Source organism: Xiphophorus maculatus, chromosome 15, assembly GCF_002775205.1.
Source record: "Xiphophorus maculatus strain JP 163 A chromosome 15, X_maculatus-5.0-male, whole genome shotgun sequence".
NCBI lineage: Eukaryota > Metazoa > Chordata > Actinopteri > Cyprinodontiformes > Poeciliidae > Xiphophorus > Xiphophorus maculatus.
In genome coordinates, this window is record NC_036457.1 from 881,546 (window position 1) to 901,173 (window position 19,628).

General features: G+C 36.0%; 1 protein-coding gene across 8 annotated transcripts in view; it reads left to right on the forward strand.

Moving 5' to 3' along the window:
• LOC102216844 (DNA (cytosine-5)-methyltransferase 3A-like) overlaps nt 1–19,628 on the forward strand; it is a 61,948-nt gene that overhangs the window by 22,544 nt on the left and 19,776 nt on the right. For 6 of the 8 annotated variants that reach the window (XM_023347990.1, XM_023347992.1, XM_023347993.1 and 3 more), the window contains 6 exons: nt 1,028–1,151; nt 2,663–2,700; nt 2,797–2,913; nt 16,190–16,393; nt 19,178–19,336; nt 19,435–19,542. In XM_023347990.1, the coding sequence (XP_023203758.1) occupies nt 1,028–1,151; nt 2,663–2,700; nt 2,797–2,913; nt 16,190–16,393; nt 19,178–19,336; nt 19,435–19,542 (750 nt within the window). Of the gene's footprint in view, nt 1–1,027; nt 1,152–2,662; nt 2,701–2,796; nt 2,914–10,389; nt 10,476–16,189; nt 16,394–19,177; nt 19,337–19,434; nt 19,543–19,628 lie in introns of those variants that run through there. The other 2 variants (XM_023347998.1, XM_023347997.1) reach the window with 2 other exon arrangements.

The following is a 19,628-nucleotide window of genomic DNA, read 5'->3' on the forward strand; positions in this document are numbered from 1 at the left end:
AGTGTATTTGAATTTTGAACATTTTTTTTGTCATAACATAGCCAGAGTTCTGACTTGCTGTCTGTCAGGAAGAATAAAACTAATTGGGTGTACCGGAGACATAAAAACTCCCTGCCGCCTTTTAGTACTGGATCCTGCATTAACTTTTACAGCTGACACAGCAGAAAATAAGTGGCCCAATACTGTCTGTTAGTATTAGATATACCTGAATCAGTGATGCAAAATAAGTTTGGATTTATGCGGGATAATTTAGGGTTTGAAAATGAAATGTACCTTCACAACCAACATGTTTCTGTTTGAGTATCAGAGTGAAAAGTGTGCTGGTGTGGTTCAGTCTGTCCTGAGGCTCTTTCGGTCACCTTTCCTGTTCTCTCAATTTTACAGGCATCCTCAGCTGTTCATTACAGCCTTTGCATGCTTGTTAGCACAAGCTGATGTTGCTGTGGCCTTTGAGCTTCACATTCGTCCCTGTTTTCCTCTCTTTTAACTTCCCACCCATAAAACTTGTTAGCAGCACACACATATAAAACCCCCGCTGGTTTTTTTCTTTTTAGAACTTAAACAGAGAAAGTTTAGCAACATTGATGAATAGGTCTAATTAAGATAGCTTGGGTTTACTAGTCAGGTATTTTCCAGCTTTTTTTTAAACTTAATGATTCTAACTTTTTAAACCAAATAATTTTTTATCTTCTCAGCAGTTTGTATAAATGATCAAACCCCCTCAGATGTGCTTGTTAATTATCAACACTGGTAATAACTTCAACACTATCCACTTCTTATCCAGTACACTGTGTGCTTGTGCTAATGGGAGCCCTGCTGGAAATACCTGCTCAGTGTTGCGCTAATGAGGTTAGACTAATTGGTATGTGCAGGTATTGCAGTAGCTCTTTCTCTCTAGTTTATTTGATTGTATAAAACCTGCACATGTGCATGTATGATTTTTGTAAATGCGTGCCCTTTAAATTGTCTAGACATGGGTAGAGAGGCAATTTTGTCTGACCTAAACTTTGCGCTGTCTGATTCTCAGGAGATGGCGACCTCTGACCCCTGTGCAAATGCCCCCCCCACTCCGCCAGAGGAGCCAGAGCCAAACCCTTCCTCACAGAAGAAACGAAGGCGCCGAAAACTAGACCAATCTGAAAGGAATAAAGGTATATTTACATTTTATAGTGATTCAGAGTCAAAATATTTGCTTTTTCTGCAGTTTTATGGTTTTTGCTTTTTTGTGAAGATAGTTTTAATGTAATTCAATTTAAATGACTTATAGAGATAGCTTAGGTAAATACAAATGCAGGACAGGGGAAAAAAGTTTATCCAAACCAACCTTCACTCTATGTGAATCAGTAAGTGCTCTATAAACTGGTTGTTCCACCTTTACTGACAACAACTTCCATCAGCGTTTACGGTAACTAGCAATTACTCTTTTATCACGGTGGAGGAATTTAGGTCCACTCTCCTTTTCAGCCATGTTGGAGGGATTTCAAGTGAGAACACCCTGTTTAAGATCATGTCACAACATCACCATCGAGTTGAAGGTGTGCTGTGGATCATTATCCTGCTGCAAAGCCCAATCAAACCCGAGTTTATTGCTGCTAGACCCAGAGAATACAAAATGACCCGAGAAGGCGTCTGCACAGTAACTTCTCCTGTGGCATTCTGACTGAAATAGAAATAAATACCTCGTTTCAAAAACTGATTCTTAATTTATGAGTACATGCATCAGTAATGAGTAGTAGAACAAGTCTGTTTTGCCACTCACAAAATGGCCTCCTCATGGCATTTTCTGTAAACGACCTCATTGAAGTCCGAAACACCGTAAAAAACCGTGTTAACCGTTTACGAGTGTCATCAGTTCACTGCAGTGGAGTATGCCAGTAGAAAAAGCTGTTTAATATTTTAGAATGAAGCAACCTTTAAAAGTATTTTGCATCCAGAGCTACATGTGCCTTAACTTCAATGAAAACTCCGGTAAACGTGGTAAAATTTACATTTTGCTTTTTTTTTTTACTTCCATTTGGCCGAAGTGACGTTTTTTGACAATAAATTTAAATTTTTTGGTGTCTGGAAAATGAGCTGTTTCAAAAACCTTCAGAATGCAATGTCACAAATCATCAAGCACTGCCCCTCAACGTTTGATAAGTGGTTTTACCACTGGATTTTCTAGAAAAAGCAAGTGTTTTGTTGACTTATCATTCAGAAACCATTTGTTGTGCAGGAGGTGTTACTTCTGCTTTTCAAAGTTGCACAGTTGTGTAATTGCAATTCTTTTTGCAAACATTTTCATCTGTGAGTGTGAACGTTGAGCTGGGGGCGTGGCTAGCAGCAGCTTATTTGGATTTAAAGTGACGGAGGCCCTAAAACAGCTCATTCTGAAAAGAGCTCAAAATAAGCAGAACTGAGCAGACTAGAACTCATTATCTAGGAATTATTTGGGCAAAAAATGTCATGATCTTGTTTTGTATCGCCCATAAACCAATTCTAACCTGTTCAAGGAATCATAACAAGCAACCTTTAAGATGTACTTAACACTGGTACGTTTCAAGTCCCTGTGATTTTAAATATAGCAGCTTTGACAGAGTGATGAAAACCATGACTTTCTGTCCTTATGAAACTTCTTGTTAAAACCTGACTAACAGCCCGTTAACTTTTTCCTTTGCTGCAGACGAACCAGATGAGAGAAACTGTGACTCCCCGAGAGAGGTGAAAAAACTAGTAGCTGCAACACATTTGCTTATTTCTTACTTTTACATGTGAAAACGAGTCTGACGGCTGTGGTGTTTGTTTGTGGGTCCACAGGGAGAGACAGGGAGGCTCCGGAGGAGGCCGGTACCCAGAGTGACTTTCCAGGCTGGGGATCCGTACTACATCAGCAGGAGGCAGAAAGAAGAATGGCTCAGCCGCTGGAAGATGGAGGTGGGAGACAAACAAGTCCATGTCTGTGTGAAGATTTTGTAAAAAAAAAAAAAAGTATTCATCCTGCTGAACCATTTCAGATTTTGCCACTTTACAAAAATAAATTTCAATGTATTTTTATAAATAAGGTGCTTCTAGAAAGTATTGACTTCTGTGGGCTGAATACAAACTGCACACCACATGTTGCCATGTATCATTGTCCTTCGACTTTGTTTTGATCTATCAAATAAAAACATAGTACTTCTGCAGTGTTTTGTATACCTACTCTGGAGTATTTAGCAGAGTAGACAAAAATACAGTCTGATTTTACAGGATATGATTGCATCGGATATTAGCTGTGCTTTTTTTTTTTTTTTTTTTGCATTGCCGAGTGGCTGAGTGAAAGGGAAATCGCTCAGCTGTAAATAAATAAACTGCATGCCAGGCAGTATCACAATGAGTGTAATTATAATTCAGTTTGTGCTAACTCTGCTTTATGTTTACTTTAGAAATAAAACAAGAGAACAAACTTAAATCTTCAATATTTTTGTGTTTTTTTTTATAAATGTCTGTAGTTAGCCACTTAATTTTATTGCCCTGCCTCTGCTCCAACCACCTTAAAACTATGCTGTCCCTTTCTGCTGCTGTTCTTATTCCGTTTTCACAGCTGCACCATCTGGCATCCACCTGTAAGCGCAGAGTCTTTAAGTCTCTAAGGGAGAGGTATAAAATCCCTACCCGCTGCTTTGTTCTGAATATATTAATTTCTTGTGGAGCAACAAGGTCAGGGCCTAGATTTACATCATAAATGATGCAAATAGACTGCCTACACATAATTTGCTCCACACTTTTGCTCTATTTCTACAGATCTGAAACAGAGGGTATCAGACAGACTTTAAGTTAAAAAAAGCCATCAGAGTCTCCTTTCAATACAATGAAGAGAAAGTGACATCAAAGCAACTGTGATTAATGGTACAGATAAACTCAGAAAAAAGGCGGTCTGTCTTCAATGTGCTGCCTAAACCTACAACCATATGAAATTTGCTCTTTTGACTCCACACTCCATTTTAATATGTATATTTTTTTTATTAGATTTATTTTTTGCAGATTCTATAGGCATTCTTTAATCTAAGATGTATCTTTTCATGAGGTGAATGCATACACTTTCAAATAAATTATATCATTACAGGATGTTCTGCAATTTTGCGGCAACAAAAAACATTTAACATACTTTCTAATTTGTTTCTGAGGAGTCTTCCTTCCTCCACCTCAAATACATAAATACAAACAGCTTTGTAATTTATTTATTTAATTAACAAGACATTTAGTCTTTTTGGTAAGTGTCTTATTATTAGTGCTGAGGAGTTAGACTGCTGTTAGCTAGCTTCCAGTTTTGATATGCCTTGTTGATAATTGAGTTTGACACGTTTTAAAGTCCATTTAATTGTGTTTGGACAGGATCCTGTGCTTTACTCAGGTCACTCCATTAAGTATCTGACTAAGGTGTGGAGTGGCTCTATGTAGAGTTTACAGGATTAGTGTTACAATATTTTGAATGATTAGTTCAATTATTTAAAACAATGTGAAAATAAGGCTTTTTTATTAACAGTCTTATTTCTAGACTATTCTTTTTATTTTCTGTATTCATGTAAATTGTTCCTTTTGTGTGGAAACTTTATTTTTATCAACATCTAATTGAGAAGTTTGGTTGTTTACTCTGAAGTAAAATTGGCTTCACTGTCAAAGCATACCGTCATGTCATTTGAAAGTTGCAATATTGCTTTAAGAAAACTTCTCTAAGCTGCTATTTTTACTCCTAAAACTGCTGACTATGCTAAAACATTGTTAGATTTTTGTTGGCAATTTTTGATTTCTGCTATTTAATAAGTTCTTTGTTCATGGCCAAGTTAAATTTTTATTTTTAATGCCTGCTCTTTTGTCCAAGGTGGGACAGTTTTATAGCAAATGGTGCGATTTTAACTAGTCTCTTCAAATTAGAGAAGCAAAACATAGATATAAAAGATCATGTTTTCAATCCTTCAGTTTATGTTACAAGTATAAAATGATAAATGTCTAGATAATAAAATAATAACAAATAACTCTGATCACTTGGTCTCTCATCACTTCATAAATTTGGGGAGTTTTTTAAATATTGCTTCTTATTTAGTGTACAGTTTCTGAGTTTCCTACAAAAACAATCCCATGGAAAGAGATTTACCCTCTTATTTTTTGTTTTTTTCTGACACCCAAAATGAAAGGATTTGAGGTGACCTAGTCTGAATTCAAAGTCTGAATTGAAATCCTTATAATAAACTTAAACAGGCAATTCATTCTCAAAGATATGGTTGAATTAAAACTGATTTGCAAATGAAAGTAGGCCAAAACCCCAGCACTATTATTTAAGAGATTCATTACCAGTTATTGCAAAGGTTGTTGTTTCCAAAGGTGGCAGAGTTATTAAGTTTAAGAACAAATACATTTTTCATGTTGTTTTTGGTTAGCTTTTCTCCCTCAATAATGTCCTGCAGGAAAGTGATAAATTCAAAATTAAACTTGACATAATGGCTCAACTATTAAAACTAAGATAAGAATATGCAAACTGGAAGCAAAAGCATCTGAGACAAATCAGTTAAGTTTATTTATATGGAGCAAAATTACAATAAATGTCATATCAAGGCAGTTTGAAAGACCGTTTGATCCAGTTTATTTCCAGATATGTAGTTCTCAACAAACTGTACCACAAAACAACCAAACGTTTTACTAGAAAGATCTGTTCTTAACAAAAATTGAAAGGTTTCTCTTGCATACATTTGTTAAAGCTTAAAATCTGTCACCACTGTACTCAAAGCGTGTTTTATTAACAGAGGAAACATTGGAGAAGTTTGTGTATGGGAGGAAATGTCAGCAGATGTAAGAATGCGAGTATATATTGGTGGCTTCAGCGGAAAAAAGAGAGTTCCTGAAAGAGGCTGTATGGGTGTGTGGTTATAAGGGGGGTAGAGAAAGTCATTGAGGCAGATTGAGACTCAAAGATATGAAAGTGTGTGAGAGGAAGAGATGGAGACTGACTACTGAGACTGAAACCACAAATGTTTTTGCTGTTTCCTCTGTCTCTTGTTTGACCCTGTCCTCCTTCTGGAAGGGCATAACACCATAAAGACCCTGCAGTATTAGTTGCACTTATTGCACTTAGAAATAGCAGTCTAAAACACATAACTCTCTAAAGCTAGTGGGATGTACATATGGAAAAACAGACTCTAGTGGGTTAAATTGACACCAGCTGGTGTTCAAATCACATACTGTTAAGAGCTCATGTGACAGATGGAGCGAGAGAAAGAAAGAGAAAAGTAGAGCATGTGGGACTTCCTGTCAATGCCATGTTTGCCTCTCTGTGACTCATCATCAGAGCTGTGAACGAAATCCAAGAAGCACCGCTGCAAAGTTACCCATTCTCTTAATAGAAGAATATTAAAGCAGTGATTGTGTTTTTGAAAAACTGATGCAGTTACAATGCCTGATTAGGTTTCCTCAACAATAGGAAATGAGGCAATAATAAAATTATTGTTAAAGGGGACCTATTATGTAAAATACACATTTTGCATGTTTTTATGCATCCATTATGGTCTCTACTGCTTCTAAAAACAGATCGAGCTGTTAAAACTTATTGTCAAAACTTATTATTTTGGCAATAAGTTCATGTTTTTTGGTGTCTGGAAAACGAGCTGTTTCAAAAACCTTCAGAACCCCACCGAAGCCTAGGCTGTTACCTAGCAACCACAGCTGAGCTCCAGCACATTTGGTCAGCTGGTTTTACTGATGTAGAATGGCTACTGAAAAAGACATGTGTTTTATTGTTGACTTACCATTCAGAAACCCCTTGCTGCATTGTTGTTGGTTGTACAAGAGGCTCCACTTCTGCTTCTCAAAGATGTATGGTTGTATAATTGCACATCTGTTTGCAGTAATTTTCATGTGTGAGTGTAAACGTTGAGTAGGAGGGCGTGTGGACAGAAGTAGCTCTGAAAGGAGCTCAAAATTGGCAGATCTAACCAAACTAAAATCTAATCATCTAAGAATGATTTTGTGCAAAAATGTAATGAGCATGTTTGGCATAACCCATAGTCTTAATCTGTTCAAAGAAGCAAAATAGGTAATTCATTTCTCATTTATTATTAAGATGTTTCTGACTTTTTCTGTGAACTTTTGCGGCTGAATATCTTGGGAGGCATATAGTTAATTTGTAGCCATTGCCATGGTACAGTTCAAGGCACAACTAAGATGTCTCTTGGACATCTTTGCGCTTTTTTCTGGAAGACAACATGGTGCTCAACTCACTGCTGTCGTACCTCCTAGAGAAGTCTTGTGTGTATTTAAAACACCAGAATACACTGATTAGTTTGGGTTTTTGTTTTTAAGTCATGGTTTGACTAGTGGGAAAAATTGGGATTCCTGTTTATCTAAAATATTATTTTAAAACCCTGAGAAAGACTTTAGAGAGGGCTTGCAGGGCCAGCATCCCATGGTCAAAGGTTTTGGGGGGATACCCCCTCGAAAAATAGTTTTTTGTGTATGCTGTGCATGTTTTACTATCATTGTACCTTATATTCCGGCTATGGGCTCATTTATGGCATTTCTTTTTTAATATTGTTGAACTTTTATTAATTTAAACTACATGCACATCAATTTGTTCCTGCAAATCTGTATTCAGGTTTTGTAATTTGCATGAGTTTTTTTGTTGTTTTTTGCAGAAGGGCACCAAAACTAGCTTCAGCCCAGGGGCCCTTATTCTTCTAAATCCAGCCCTGGTAATCATAAAAAATGTAAAATACTGTATATAGCCAGTATACGATTTTCTTTGACTTTATTACTGAGAACTCTGAGTTTTACCTGGAATATTTTCTTGTTAGCTTAGGGCTTAAACTTAAACTGCAGCTCAGAAAATGAAAAGCTTAAGCAAAGCGTCTGGTGGTGAAGTCCCAAAAATGTTACTATGAGTAATCCTTAAGTACTCACACACATGAATAGAAGCTGAATGATGGACTTAATAGAGAAGGCACAAAGAAAACAAGGAAAAGAGATAAGAAAAGAATAAAAGCATGAACATAGAGACATGCAGAAGAAAACAATGGATGGAAATAATTAATGAGATGTTAGCTGTTTAGAAGTGACAAACTGAGGTAGTGAAAGATGGCATCCAAACGTAAAGAATATGTGTGTACTTTTGACTGAAGAGAGGAAAGCGGTGAAACTAGCAGAGGTTAACGTGTTCCAGATTTCTACCGGCATGTGGTGATTTGCTCGGTCCGGTTGTTAACACCCCCCATGAATATCTTAAATTAATCTGTAAACCAGTTTCTGTTAGAAGAAAATTGGCAACATCTGTTCAAAAATGGTGAAAAGCAGATATTTATATGAAGAAGAAGAATTACTTTATTCATCCCAGCAGGGAAATTATTTCGCAGTTACAGCAAGAATTTTTTATACACAGATTAACACACACACGACGCCTTTTTTGTTTTTTTTTTGAAGAACATGCAGCAAAGGTCGTCAGGACCGGGAGTCGAACCCACGACGTCCGCGGGTCTAAGGCCTCCAAGTGTGGGGCGTGCTAACCCCCTGCACCACCACAGCACACCCCCACTATACTATAATATAGTGTACTATAGTAGAAAATCATGTTTTCTCTTCATCAGACGTTAAATCCGTCTTAACTTTTCTTGATTTACCTCAGGGAAGATTACCAAAGTTGTTTTTTAAAGTTTTTTTTCTTTTGCTTTTTTTACTCTAAGAAGTTTTCTTTCTAATTTCACAATAGTCGTGTTTCCATCAAATAAGAAATGCAATTAAAATCACACATGAATGAGCTTGTTCACGCAATAAATCATTAAAAAACATGGTGGCGACCAATGTAAACACTAAACATGAGATGTATTTATATTTTAGCCATGGCAAAGCGTGAAATTATTAATTGGATTAATCATGATGAATTGATTATTTAATCGTCAACTAATTTAGTAATCGATTGATTGCTAACTGGATACAGACTTTAAAAAACATATACATTTTTGTTTAAGATCAAATAAAAAACCCTTTGTAAATATGTTCTTCCCTAAACTTCAGTGGCAAAGTTTTAGCTTCACCCAGTTCTAATTCTGTGGAAAAAAATCTTCTTTTAGTCACCTTTTGATATGCAATTATTAACTGGTTAATCAAAAAATGATCAACAGATTAGCACTATGCTGTATTGACATTAAATCACTCAGGAAGGTCAGAGCTTTTCTCATTTTGATGTTGGATGTATTTTTTTTAGCTGCAGATGCATCCTTTGAAGGAATACTGTGTTATTGCATTTTAGGCAATGACATAATTTTTTGTAAAAGAATTGAATTGTTGATTTGAATTTCTTTATGTATTTCTCATATTGCATTAAAAATGTAATAAAAAACCTGACTGTGCCAATTTCTTTTTTAATTAATTAATCATCAAAAATAACCGAAAAGATACTTGACAACTAAAATAATTGTTAGTTGCGGCCCAGTATAAAAGCATGCCAAAAAAAGTGTTTAAACTGCAGATTTTGCGAAACACACCAATTTTGATATGGCTGAAAAACCTCCTAAATCTAGTGCAAAAACATTTTATTAAAAAAAAAAGTTGTGTTTTCTTAAAAAATTGTTTTTTGTTATCTTATTGTAAATTGAAATGCCGTGTTTGTCATTATGGGCAAACGCGTGAAGTGTAAACCTAGCGGGACCACAGAGCATGATTTTGCTTCAATTCATTTGCAAACTGTAATTTGTCTTTTAATGTTGGAGTAATGGCTTCTTCCTCTCTGAGTGGCCTTTCAGTCCAGGTTGGCTCGGTTTCAACAACTTCCACCAGCATCTTCTCAGGCACTTTGATGAACCAGAAATGTTAAGGTTTTCTTCCTGACATCTTGGCTGATTATTTTTTGCTTTTTCCGTGGCGTCACACAAGAAAGCCACATGTTTGAGCTTAAAAAGCCATGACACCACATTTCTTTAGAAGGATAGTCATCTTATTGTATGTGTATTATTCTGGTATTAAGCAAACAGAAATAATTATTTCTTAAAACAGGAAAGGAAAACAAACAGGGGAATGTGTCTTTTTATTTAAAAAAATCTTCTTTCAACTGTATGTATGAGTGTTTTAGGTCTTGCCTGAACAAATCCTGCAGCCTTATCAACTCTAAAGTTTACCTAACCTTTGACTTTAGTTTGCACACACTTAAACACACACACAAACACTAACCTTAATTTGCATGTGAATGTCATCACTCCTGAAGCCTTCAGGCTACCACGCGCAAAAACTCCCCACCACCTCGCAGTGCCTGTGCATTGTTGTCGTTCACGTTAACATCTGTTGGAGAACGGAGCGAGTAAGTCACACCGACCAATCAGGAGAGAGGAAGGAGAGCTTGGGGCGAATGTAGCCGAGGGAACTCGCAGAACAGAAAGAGTAGGAGGTTGGAGTAGGTGAGTCAGAGACAGACGAAGAAAATGACAGACAGGAAACGATCCAGGGAGGAAGGGTTACACTTGGCGAGCTATCATGTCCGACTTGTAAGTGGCTTCTCCTTATCTTTCCTGTTTCTTTATGAGGGTGTGTTGCAGATTAAGCACAGAATTGTCTGGAAGTGACAAAAGCTGGTTTGTCGCAAAGTTCTCTCATGGGATCCTTGGTTTCAGATTTGCTTCAAGAGAGAAAATTGGTGAATTTATTATTTCTTTAAAGCTTTAAAGTTAACGAATTTTCTAATTTCCCTATTTATGCTGCTGAGAGATTTATGCCAATTTTTCTCAGCTTTATTAACTTATTATCTACTAAATATCTTTTTAAAGTGATGTTCTGCTTGCATTTCAGACAAAGTCTGAAAATTGTGTAATTAATAAGAGGGAAAGAGATGAACATTATTTTAAAGAAATATAAATTTCTTCAAGAACAAATACATCTATCTTAAATCTTTGGACTGCATAGATGTAGATGTTGATTAAACAATTTATTTTATTAGTTTGACTGCGAACACAGTTTCCTCTGAGTTTTCTGCAGCATCTGAAGCTGCCTGCAGATTGTGGCCCTGTCGAGCAATAAATTATTGGAAAACACTGAGTCACAAAAGCATGATTAGGCAGAGTTTCTTTAAACCTGTTTCTTTAAATTCTTCAATGTGGAAATTTAATATTTGTCATTGCAATATGATTAGAATATAATAGAAAGTCACTGAACAATTACAAATAAAAAACAGTTTATAGATCTTGCTAATTTATTTTCTTTTCATTAAAAACCAGAGTGACTCTGAAAGGGACTTTGCTGATATTTTTATTGAAGGGTTCTTTTGTTGAGCAATGTTGAGTTCATCTGGAGGTCGGGGTCAGTCACGCTTGTAAATGTGATGGACTTTAAGAGATGGCTCATTGGTTAGGCCATAAGGTCAGGGATCAGAGGTCAAGGGGGTGGCACTAAGAGTGAAAACACTGACCGGTCCAAAGGGTTTGTCAGAGTTCAAAGTTGTAACTCACAACTGTGTAATCAGTTGTAATTTTCATTCTTCAAGCTTTGATTTGGCAGTAGAAGAACTTATTGGTCCTAATGGATATGCACCATTTGATTTCTGGACACAAATGTTTGTAGTTTGATTCCCCAAGTCCAGTTCTTAAGAGCTACTTTTCTGCAAACTTTTAGATGTATCTCTTGTCCAACACACCAAATGGCTGATTTCTCTTATCAGCAGGAAGGGACGCAACTAAAACCTGCTCTCCAGAACTGGGCGCTCTTATTTCCTAAGAATAGTCCAGTTAAGCACCCTCACACCATGCCAATAAGATCACATTATTGTAGTTTGTGCAGAAGGAGGTTCCAGATTGTCTGGCTGAATCACTCAAAAATTGGAGCATCAGTTGTTCTTTGTGATCCCAAATCCCAAGAGCATCAGAAGCAAGCTGAAAATATTGATTTATCCAGCAGAACAAAAAGAGGTCATTGTCTTTCTGTTCATCTCAGCTGGTGTTTAAGGAACCCTTTGGGTTTTTGTGCAGGATTGATTTATGGCTTCTTAATTGCACAATTCAGGTTGCATCTTGCCAGTGGAGAAATGATTCTATCTATGACTCGTATGCACGTTTTTATGCACTAACTCTGAATGCTTTTGCATAATAATGCACTTTAGATGCTAAAAAAATTGTGCAACATTACATAAATCTGTCTTTTTTAGCAAATCTTATTTTTGCATCCAGTCTAGTCAAGTTTATTTGTATAGCACATTTCAGCAACAAGGCAGTTCAAATGTTTTAAAACATTATAGTAACAAATCATGAAACAAGCAATAAACATTACATTTTGTCAAATGCCATCATTAAAATCTTTTACATCTGATACATTGATCAATGTTAGAGTTATCATGAATCAAAAGCAACTTAACAGGTGGGTTCCATCGTTTGCTTGGCAAAAGTAAAGTCTTAACAAAACAGTAAAAGCTTGTGTTTTCTGTTTTACTTGGATGGGATTTAATTCGCAGGTCCAATATCAAACTTTAAGACAAAATTAAAAGTGTTACGTCAGACTTCTGATAAATTTTTTCATGCAGCCGTTCTAACCTAGTCCTATGGTTAAAAGGTTATTTAAAATCTTAGAAAGATCTCACTTGTATTTTGCAAGATTTCTTTCCTAGACGGTGTTATGAAAATTAACATTCAGCAAAGTGTTTAAACCTTATTAGAGGTTTTGTAAATGCTGATAAAATATGCATTAATCATAGACTATTATAGACACATTAGACATATATGGATATCATGAAATTAATATAAAGTTTTAAAAATGTGATATTTGTTTTTTAGTTGTATTTTTAAGTTTTTGATAACATGTTTTAAAAGCAAGATCAATGTTTTTAATGCACTTATTGAAGCAAATCTCCCATTATCTGATTGGGGTTCCCAAACTTTTGCATGTCATGACCTCCCAAACATCATTGGCTTCTGGTCAGGGATTCCCTTTTACAAAGCCACAAAATATGTAAAAAAAAAAACAACAACTGATTTTAGACCATTTTTCCCTCACTTTTAGTCATTGTTCAATAATTATTACAATCGTTTCTCATAAATGCTGCCTTCAAGAGCAAAGAGGCGTAATAAATTTGAAAATCAGCCAGTGAGAAAATAGGATTTAATTTATTTTAACTTATATTTCATGATATCTAGAAAACATATTAGATTTTCTTTTGATAAACATTTATGATTAAAAAATGTATTAGTTTTTTTTTTTCCTTCATTTTCCCTCGAACTCTCTGAGGCCCACCTATTGCCACCTGGTGGCCCACCGAGGGGGCCGCGACCCCCACTTTGTAAAACACTACTCTCGGACGAAGAAAGTGTTTGGATAGATGAAGCCGACTCAGAAAACGAAGAAGATGAGCTCACATTCGCCCTTCATCTGTGACTCATTTTTCTGGTGGCTTGTTCAGGCAGCTGATGTTGCTAGGCAACAAAGATGTTGTCTTCCAAAGAGGGCGATTCAGGTTGATTTATGGTAGTAACTAACACAAGTTAATACAACCCAAATACTGACCTGACTGAACAATGATCGAGGTTCTTTCTTAGCAAGAACAGCAAATTGTTCTTAGATAAATGAGTCAATAAAAACAAAACAAAAAGTAGTTTTATAAATTCCAATAGACATATTGAAAAGAACTGTGCCAACATATGAAGATGTGCTTGCTGTGGGTGTTTAAATGTGCATGACTGTGCATGTATGTTCCATTTAAACGGGCAGATTGGTATTTTATGAGGTCAGAGGTCAACAGAAGCAGGGAGAAATGACCTCCTCACCTCAGAGTCAAACTGAGGCGATCCACGATGCATCCCTGAAACTCTCACTTTTACGATTTATTGCCTCGCTTCCTCTCCAGAGTGATGCAGTAAAGTTTTTGTTTCTTCAGCTTCTTTCACACATTCACTGTTACATTACAACTTCCAGCTCAGCTGGAGTACAAACCGCATAGTTCTGTTCAGTAGGGAAGGAAAAACTTTTAAAAACCAATAAAACCTCGGGCGGAGTCATCGAATCTTACATCTGGACCACAGTGGGATTCTTACAGTGTAGTAGCGGATGAAATCATCAAGCTTTCTCACCGTTTCTGTTTATTTAACTGAGCTCAACATTTGGTGATGGCAGCATGTTGTTTTCATATAACATCTTTCTAAGATGGACAGACATTTGTAATAAATTTACTTAAATTAGTAGTTGCATTTCATATTAACAGTTCTGTTCTGATGGACATTGATCTGTAAAACTGGGTATGAGAGCCATTTTTTGTATACTTATGAGAAAAAAGTCATGTTATTGTGAGAATAAAGTTATAATATTAGTAGAAGGTGAATGTCTCTACTAAAAATTTCAATATTTGAGAATAATCTTGCAGTAGACTTATTCTAACCTGTTCATAAAAGGCATTATAAGTCACTTTTAGGTCTGTCACAATAACAAATTTTGCTGGATGATAAATAGTACCAAAAGTTATTGCAATAAACAATAATATTGTTTTGAGACCATTTTCAAGTACTATAATGGTAATGGTATAGTAATGCAAGAACATATTCTCAAATATTTAGAAGATTTAATTTCTAGTGAATATTTAATACTGGAACTGAAATACATTTTAAATATCCAGCATGAATAAAGAAAACAACAAATAAAATGAATTATGAAGTCTCTGTAAACAAAGTTGTCCTTCAGAAACTTAGCTAGTTGAGACCAAAACACCAGACTGAAGACTTTTGTTTTTGGTAGAAAGAGAGAAACAAATGAGTCAATCTCTAAAACACTCAATCAGATCACAGGTTAATGTTTCCATTAGCTCCTTAATCCAACTTTAAAGTGGTGGATTATGCCCCTAAAATAAGACAACAGAACAGTAATATAATGTTAGCATGGGTTTTTTTCACAGTGTTTGGAGTTTAAATGCTAGACTTTCACTTTAACTGATTTATTTGGAATTTGTATATTTTGAAATTATTTAGTAGATCCAGGTTTGGAAGCTACCTTTCACATCTCCCGTGTTTCTGTTTCACAGAAAGCTACACTTTCTCTCCCTCTGCTGTATTATCCAGATTTATCATATAATCCTATTTACTGACAGACTCTTTGTCTTCCCTCCCTCCTTCCTCTCCCCGAGATGAACCCGTTGAACTGTATTGCCACCGCACCCGTTTTCTCTGTGCTCACTTCCTGTTTGGTGGAACAATTAAAGGACTGTTCCTGCAACTCGGGTCTCAAAGGTCTTGATCTGGAGCAGCCATCAAATCAGCTGGAAAGAGGCCACAAAAAGCACAACTTTGGGGAAAAAAGAGATGTTAGATTAGACAAGCTGGAGTAAAACATGATGTTATGGTCATGTATCAAGAACAGCACAGTTTGTAGTTAGTTATGGCAGCATGTTTATTTTCTGGAAGTAAGGCTTAAAAGTACATGTTTATCAAACAACATTGGTTAAACATTTATATTTAAAATTGTCTGGATAAAAAATATTGCATTATTCACTTCTAAAAATGAAAACATGCTATTATTCTAGTTTTGTATCGCAAACCTGTTGCTAATGCATTAGCTATCATTTCAATTCAATCTTCTGGAATTGTTGACTGTTAATACTTTTCTTAGTTGAGGTTTTGGTTTTGGATGTTGTGCAGCTGGAATAACTTTAGCTCTTATTTTTTTTACTTTCGGATGCTTGTTATGAGGCAACAAGTATTGTTTTTACAACTTACCTAAACTACGACCCAAGATCCAAAAGGATGCAGAGCAGGACCAAAGAGCATCTCTTTGTTTTATCACAATAGCCAAGAATCATATCCCCTACTTCAACATCTTTTTTCTTTCTAACAATACAGCCAGACAGGTTTAAGCAGCAAAAACCAAGGAGATGGAATAGCAGTGCTTGCCATCTACATGTTATTGTGAATTATCGTCTTTGTTACCAGCAAATTTATGTGTTATAATGCCATGACAAGAGTCTTCAGTCAGAAGCTTCTTCTTCAGATTTATTACTGACTGCTACTGGAGATCTTACCCACCCAAACTGTCACCATCCACAAAGATTCCTTAATGATACTTGGATGATTTAATTTCTGTTTAGGTTAAATAAAGTATTTCTGAATTATGTTTCTAATATAAGCACAAAATGTATAAATTCCACTGTAAAGAAAATGCATTTCATATTTATTGTCATCATCAGAAATGAGTTTTAAAGTCTAAATTTGATAACGAGAGAGAAATTCTTTTCCTGCAGGCAGAGCAGCGGGCATACAGAGAGGCGGAGATTAACATGATGGATGACCTATTAGAGACCGGCTTTCAAAAAGAGGAGGAGCCAGCCAGCCCGACCCCGCCCCCTTCACAACAACACACAGATCCGGCCTCTCCAACGGTTGCCGTGACGCCGGATCCCGTTGCTAGGGGAGACCAGGCTATACCCAGCGAGATTGAGTACCAGGTGCATGAAATAACAAAATATTTGAGGTGGAGTATTTGGGCCATACTAGGAAGAATAAATACATAAAAATATTAAAATTACAAGAATAAAGTCTTAATAGAGAACAGATAATAAACTCGTACAAGGTTAAAGTGGAAATATTACGAAAATAAAAGGATAGTATTATGACAATAAAATTGTACGAGAATAAAGTTGCAATAATATGAGAATAAAGTCGTAATATTACAAGAATAAAGTCTTAAAAATATAAGAAGTCATAATATTACAAGAATAAAGTTGTAATAATATAAGAATAAAGTCATAGTATTACAAAAATAAAGTTGTAATAGAAGAATAAAGTCATAGTATTACAAAAATAAAGTCGTAATAAGATTAAAGTCATAATATGAGAATAAAATTGCAATAATATGAGGATCAAGTCATAATAGTACGAGAATAAAGATGTAATTGTATGACTTTATTCCTGTAATATTATGACTGTCTTGTAAATATTTTGACTTTATTCTCAGTTTTATGACTTTATTCTCATAATTTTTTTTTTCTTAGAATGCCCCTAATACTCCATCGTACAGACAAACACAAAAATTAAATGTTTATTTTGTAATCAATTAATGATTTGATTAACAGTTTTACTTAATGTAAATTTTTTCCAACTTTTGTAGCTGTGATCAGAAAATGTTTGTAGAACCTGAAAGAATGTGGAGACTCCTACCTGGAGGGGTGCGATTTCTCTAGGAGGTGTAAAGGGGACGAAGGTCAGAGATTTCCTGAGGCGGAGGAGCAGGAAAGGACTTGCAGCTGAATAAAACAGTCTTCTGGTTAAGCTGGTACTTTACAACCAGCCTGAGCTAATAGATGAGAGTAGGAGTTGTTTTTGCCAGATTTTAGTGTGGGTGAAAATCGTGGTGCAGTGTTTTGGTCACGCTTTAGTGTTTTCAGAACTTTTCTAGCCACCATTACTGCAGACCAAGTGGGAGGTGGTGACTATGTTGATGAGTAATATGTTCTTTGGCATCTCTGTGGTTGTTTTTTTTTTCTTTTTTTTATGGTTGTTTTTGGCTCCAACGCCAAAGAGTTAATTAGATTTGTCTTTTCTCATCCATTTATGGGAAAACCTAAACCAACTTTATTGCAATGTAGTGCAGAACGTGCAAAATACATGGTTTTTAATTGTCCATAGTTTTCATTGTTTACAAACTAAAATCTGAAAAGTGTGGCATGCATTTGAATTCACCCCCTTTATTCAAGTTATATCTGCATGAACAATTGTCATGCGCAGGTTGTTTTAAATGTAGAGAAAACAAAATTTCAGTTTTTTACTGCTTCAGGAATTGTGAGAACGACACTGAGTATCTATGATATTAATTTATAATAAATTTACTTCTAAGGACCATATTCAGTATGTCGTAAAAATATTTTAGAATTTCACTACAGGAGAAATAAGTCCTGCTTGTCCTTTTGTCTGAAACAGAGATTGGTGGAAACAACTTGTCTGCTTATTGTAAACGTTGATGGATGTAGTTTACATTGCCTTTGCATGCTAGGTAGTGTATACCATCAGGATTTATTACCAGCAGTGGTCCTCTTATGTATCATTGTGTACTTTATTCTAAAATTAACTTGACATCTTTATGTGTACTACAGATCAGTTGTTGGTATGTGTTTATTTGTAACACGTATCTATCTAGTCTCTTAGTCAGGAAACATGGAAGTTACAGTCTTAGGTCTATGGATGCTCTGCAGTTTGTTGTCCCTAAAATACAAACTCAACCAGGCAAGAAAGCTTTTCTCACACCTGGAAAAACTTCCAACTCAAGCTTCAACTTTCCAACCCTTTATGTGTTGTTTGTTTCTGTTGTAACTATGCTGCTTCTGCTGTCCTGGCTGGATCTCCCCAGTGAAAGAGATCTCTGATCTCAATGGGACTAAACTGGTTAAATAAATAAACAGAACTTTTTTTGCAATCATGCAAAATGCTTTGTATGACAGAAATCCAATCCCACACTATTTGCGTTTCCATTACAAATGTCCATAAAACCTTTTTGATTTTCTGCTAATGTGGAAAAAAACACAATTTCACTATTGTGGTGTTCCCATTTAAGGAGACCTATTATGCAAAATTAACTTTTTGCACGCTTTTGTCCCTCCATTTGGGTCTTAACTGCTTCTAAAACAACCTAAACTCTTAAAAACACCCACCAATTCATTTAGGAAAATAAGTTAATGTTTCTTGGTGTCTGGAAAATTATCCGTTTAAAGAAATTCCCAATTTTTGAGTCAAGATCAGCGGCATTGCGCCATTAACCAGCTGGTTTTGCCTTTGTATGCACTGTACAATGGCTACTGGAAAAGACAAGTGTTTTGCTGTTGACTTACCATCCAGAAACCACTCGCTACATTTTTTTTGTTGTACACGAGGCTCAATTAATACTTTTCAAAGATGTACAATTGTATAATTGTGCATCTTTTTGCAGCCATTTTGACATGCGAGTAAAAAACTGCAGTTTATTTTGATTTAAAGTGATATGAGACCCTAAAACAGCTCCTTCTGAAAGTAACCAGACTAAAATTTCATTATCTAAGAATTATTTTGTTCATAGGTGTTAGAAACATGTTTACATGTTTTGTATAGCCCATAGATCTATCCAAACCTGTTCAAGGAAGCATAATGGGTCACCTTAAAAAAATCACAAATGTATCTAAGATGTAAAAAACATACCAGTTCCTATAAAAACAGAAAATGTTTTTCATGCTGACTTTGTTGACTCCTGTGTGACTCCTCAGGACGGGCGAGGTTTTGGCATTGGAACGTTAGTGTTTGGGAAGCTGCGAGGTTTCTCCTGGTGGCCCGGCCGGATCGTTTCCTGGTGGATGAGCGGTCGGAGTCGAGCTGCAGATGGGACTCGCTGGGTCATGTGGTTCGGTGATGGAAAATTCTCCGTTGTGAGTATTTTTCAAAACTAGAATAAAAAATCAAACTTTTGGTTATAAACAAATAAAAAAAACTTGATATCCTGACCTCTTTCTAACTTGTTTTGCAGGTTTGTGTGGAGAAGCTGATGCCTCTGAGCTCCTTCTCATCGGCTTTCCACCAGCCAACATACAACAAGCAGTCCATGTACCGGAAGGCCATTTTTGAGGCTCTGCAGGTAGCAAACCCACTGTTCACTCTGTGTTCCCAACATTACGGCGTGTGAGTCATAGTTTACTGACCTGTAGCATGTGGGCTTTACTC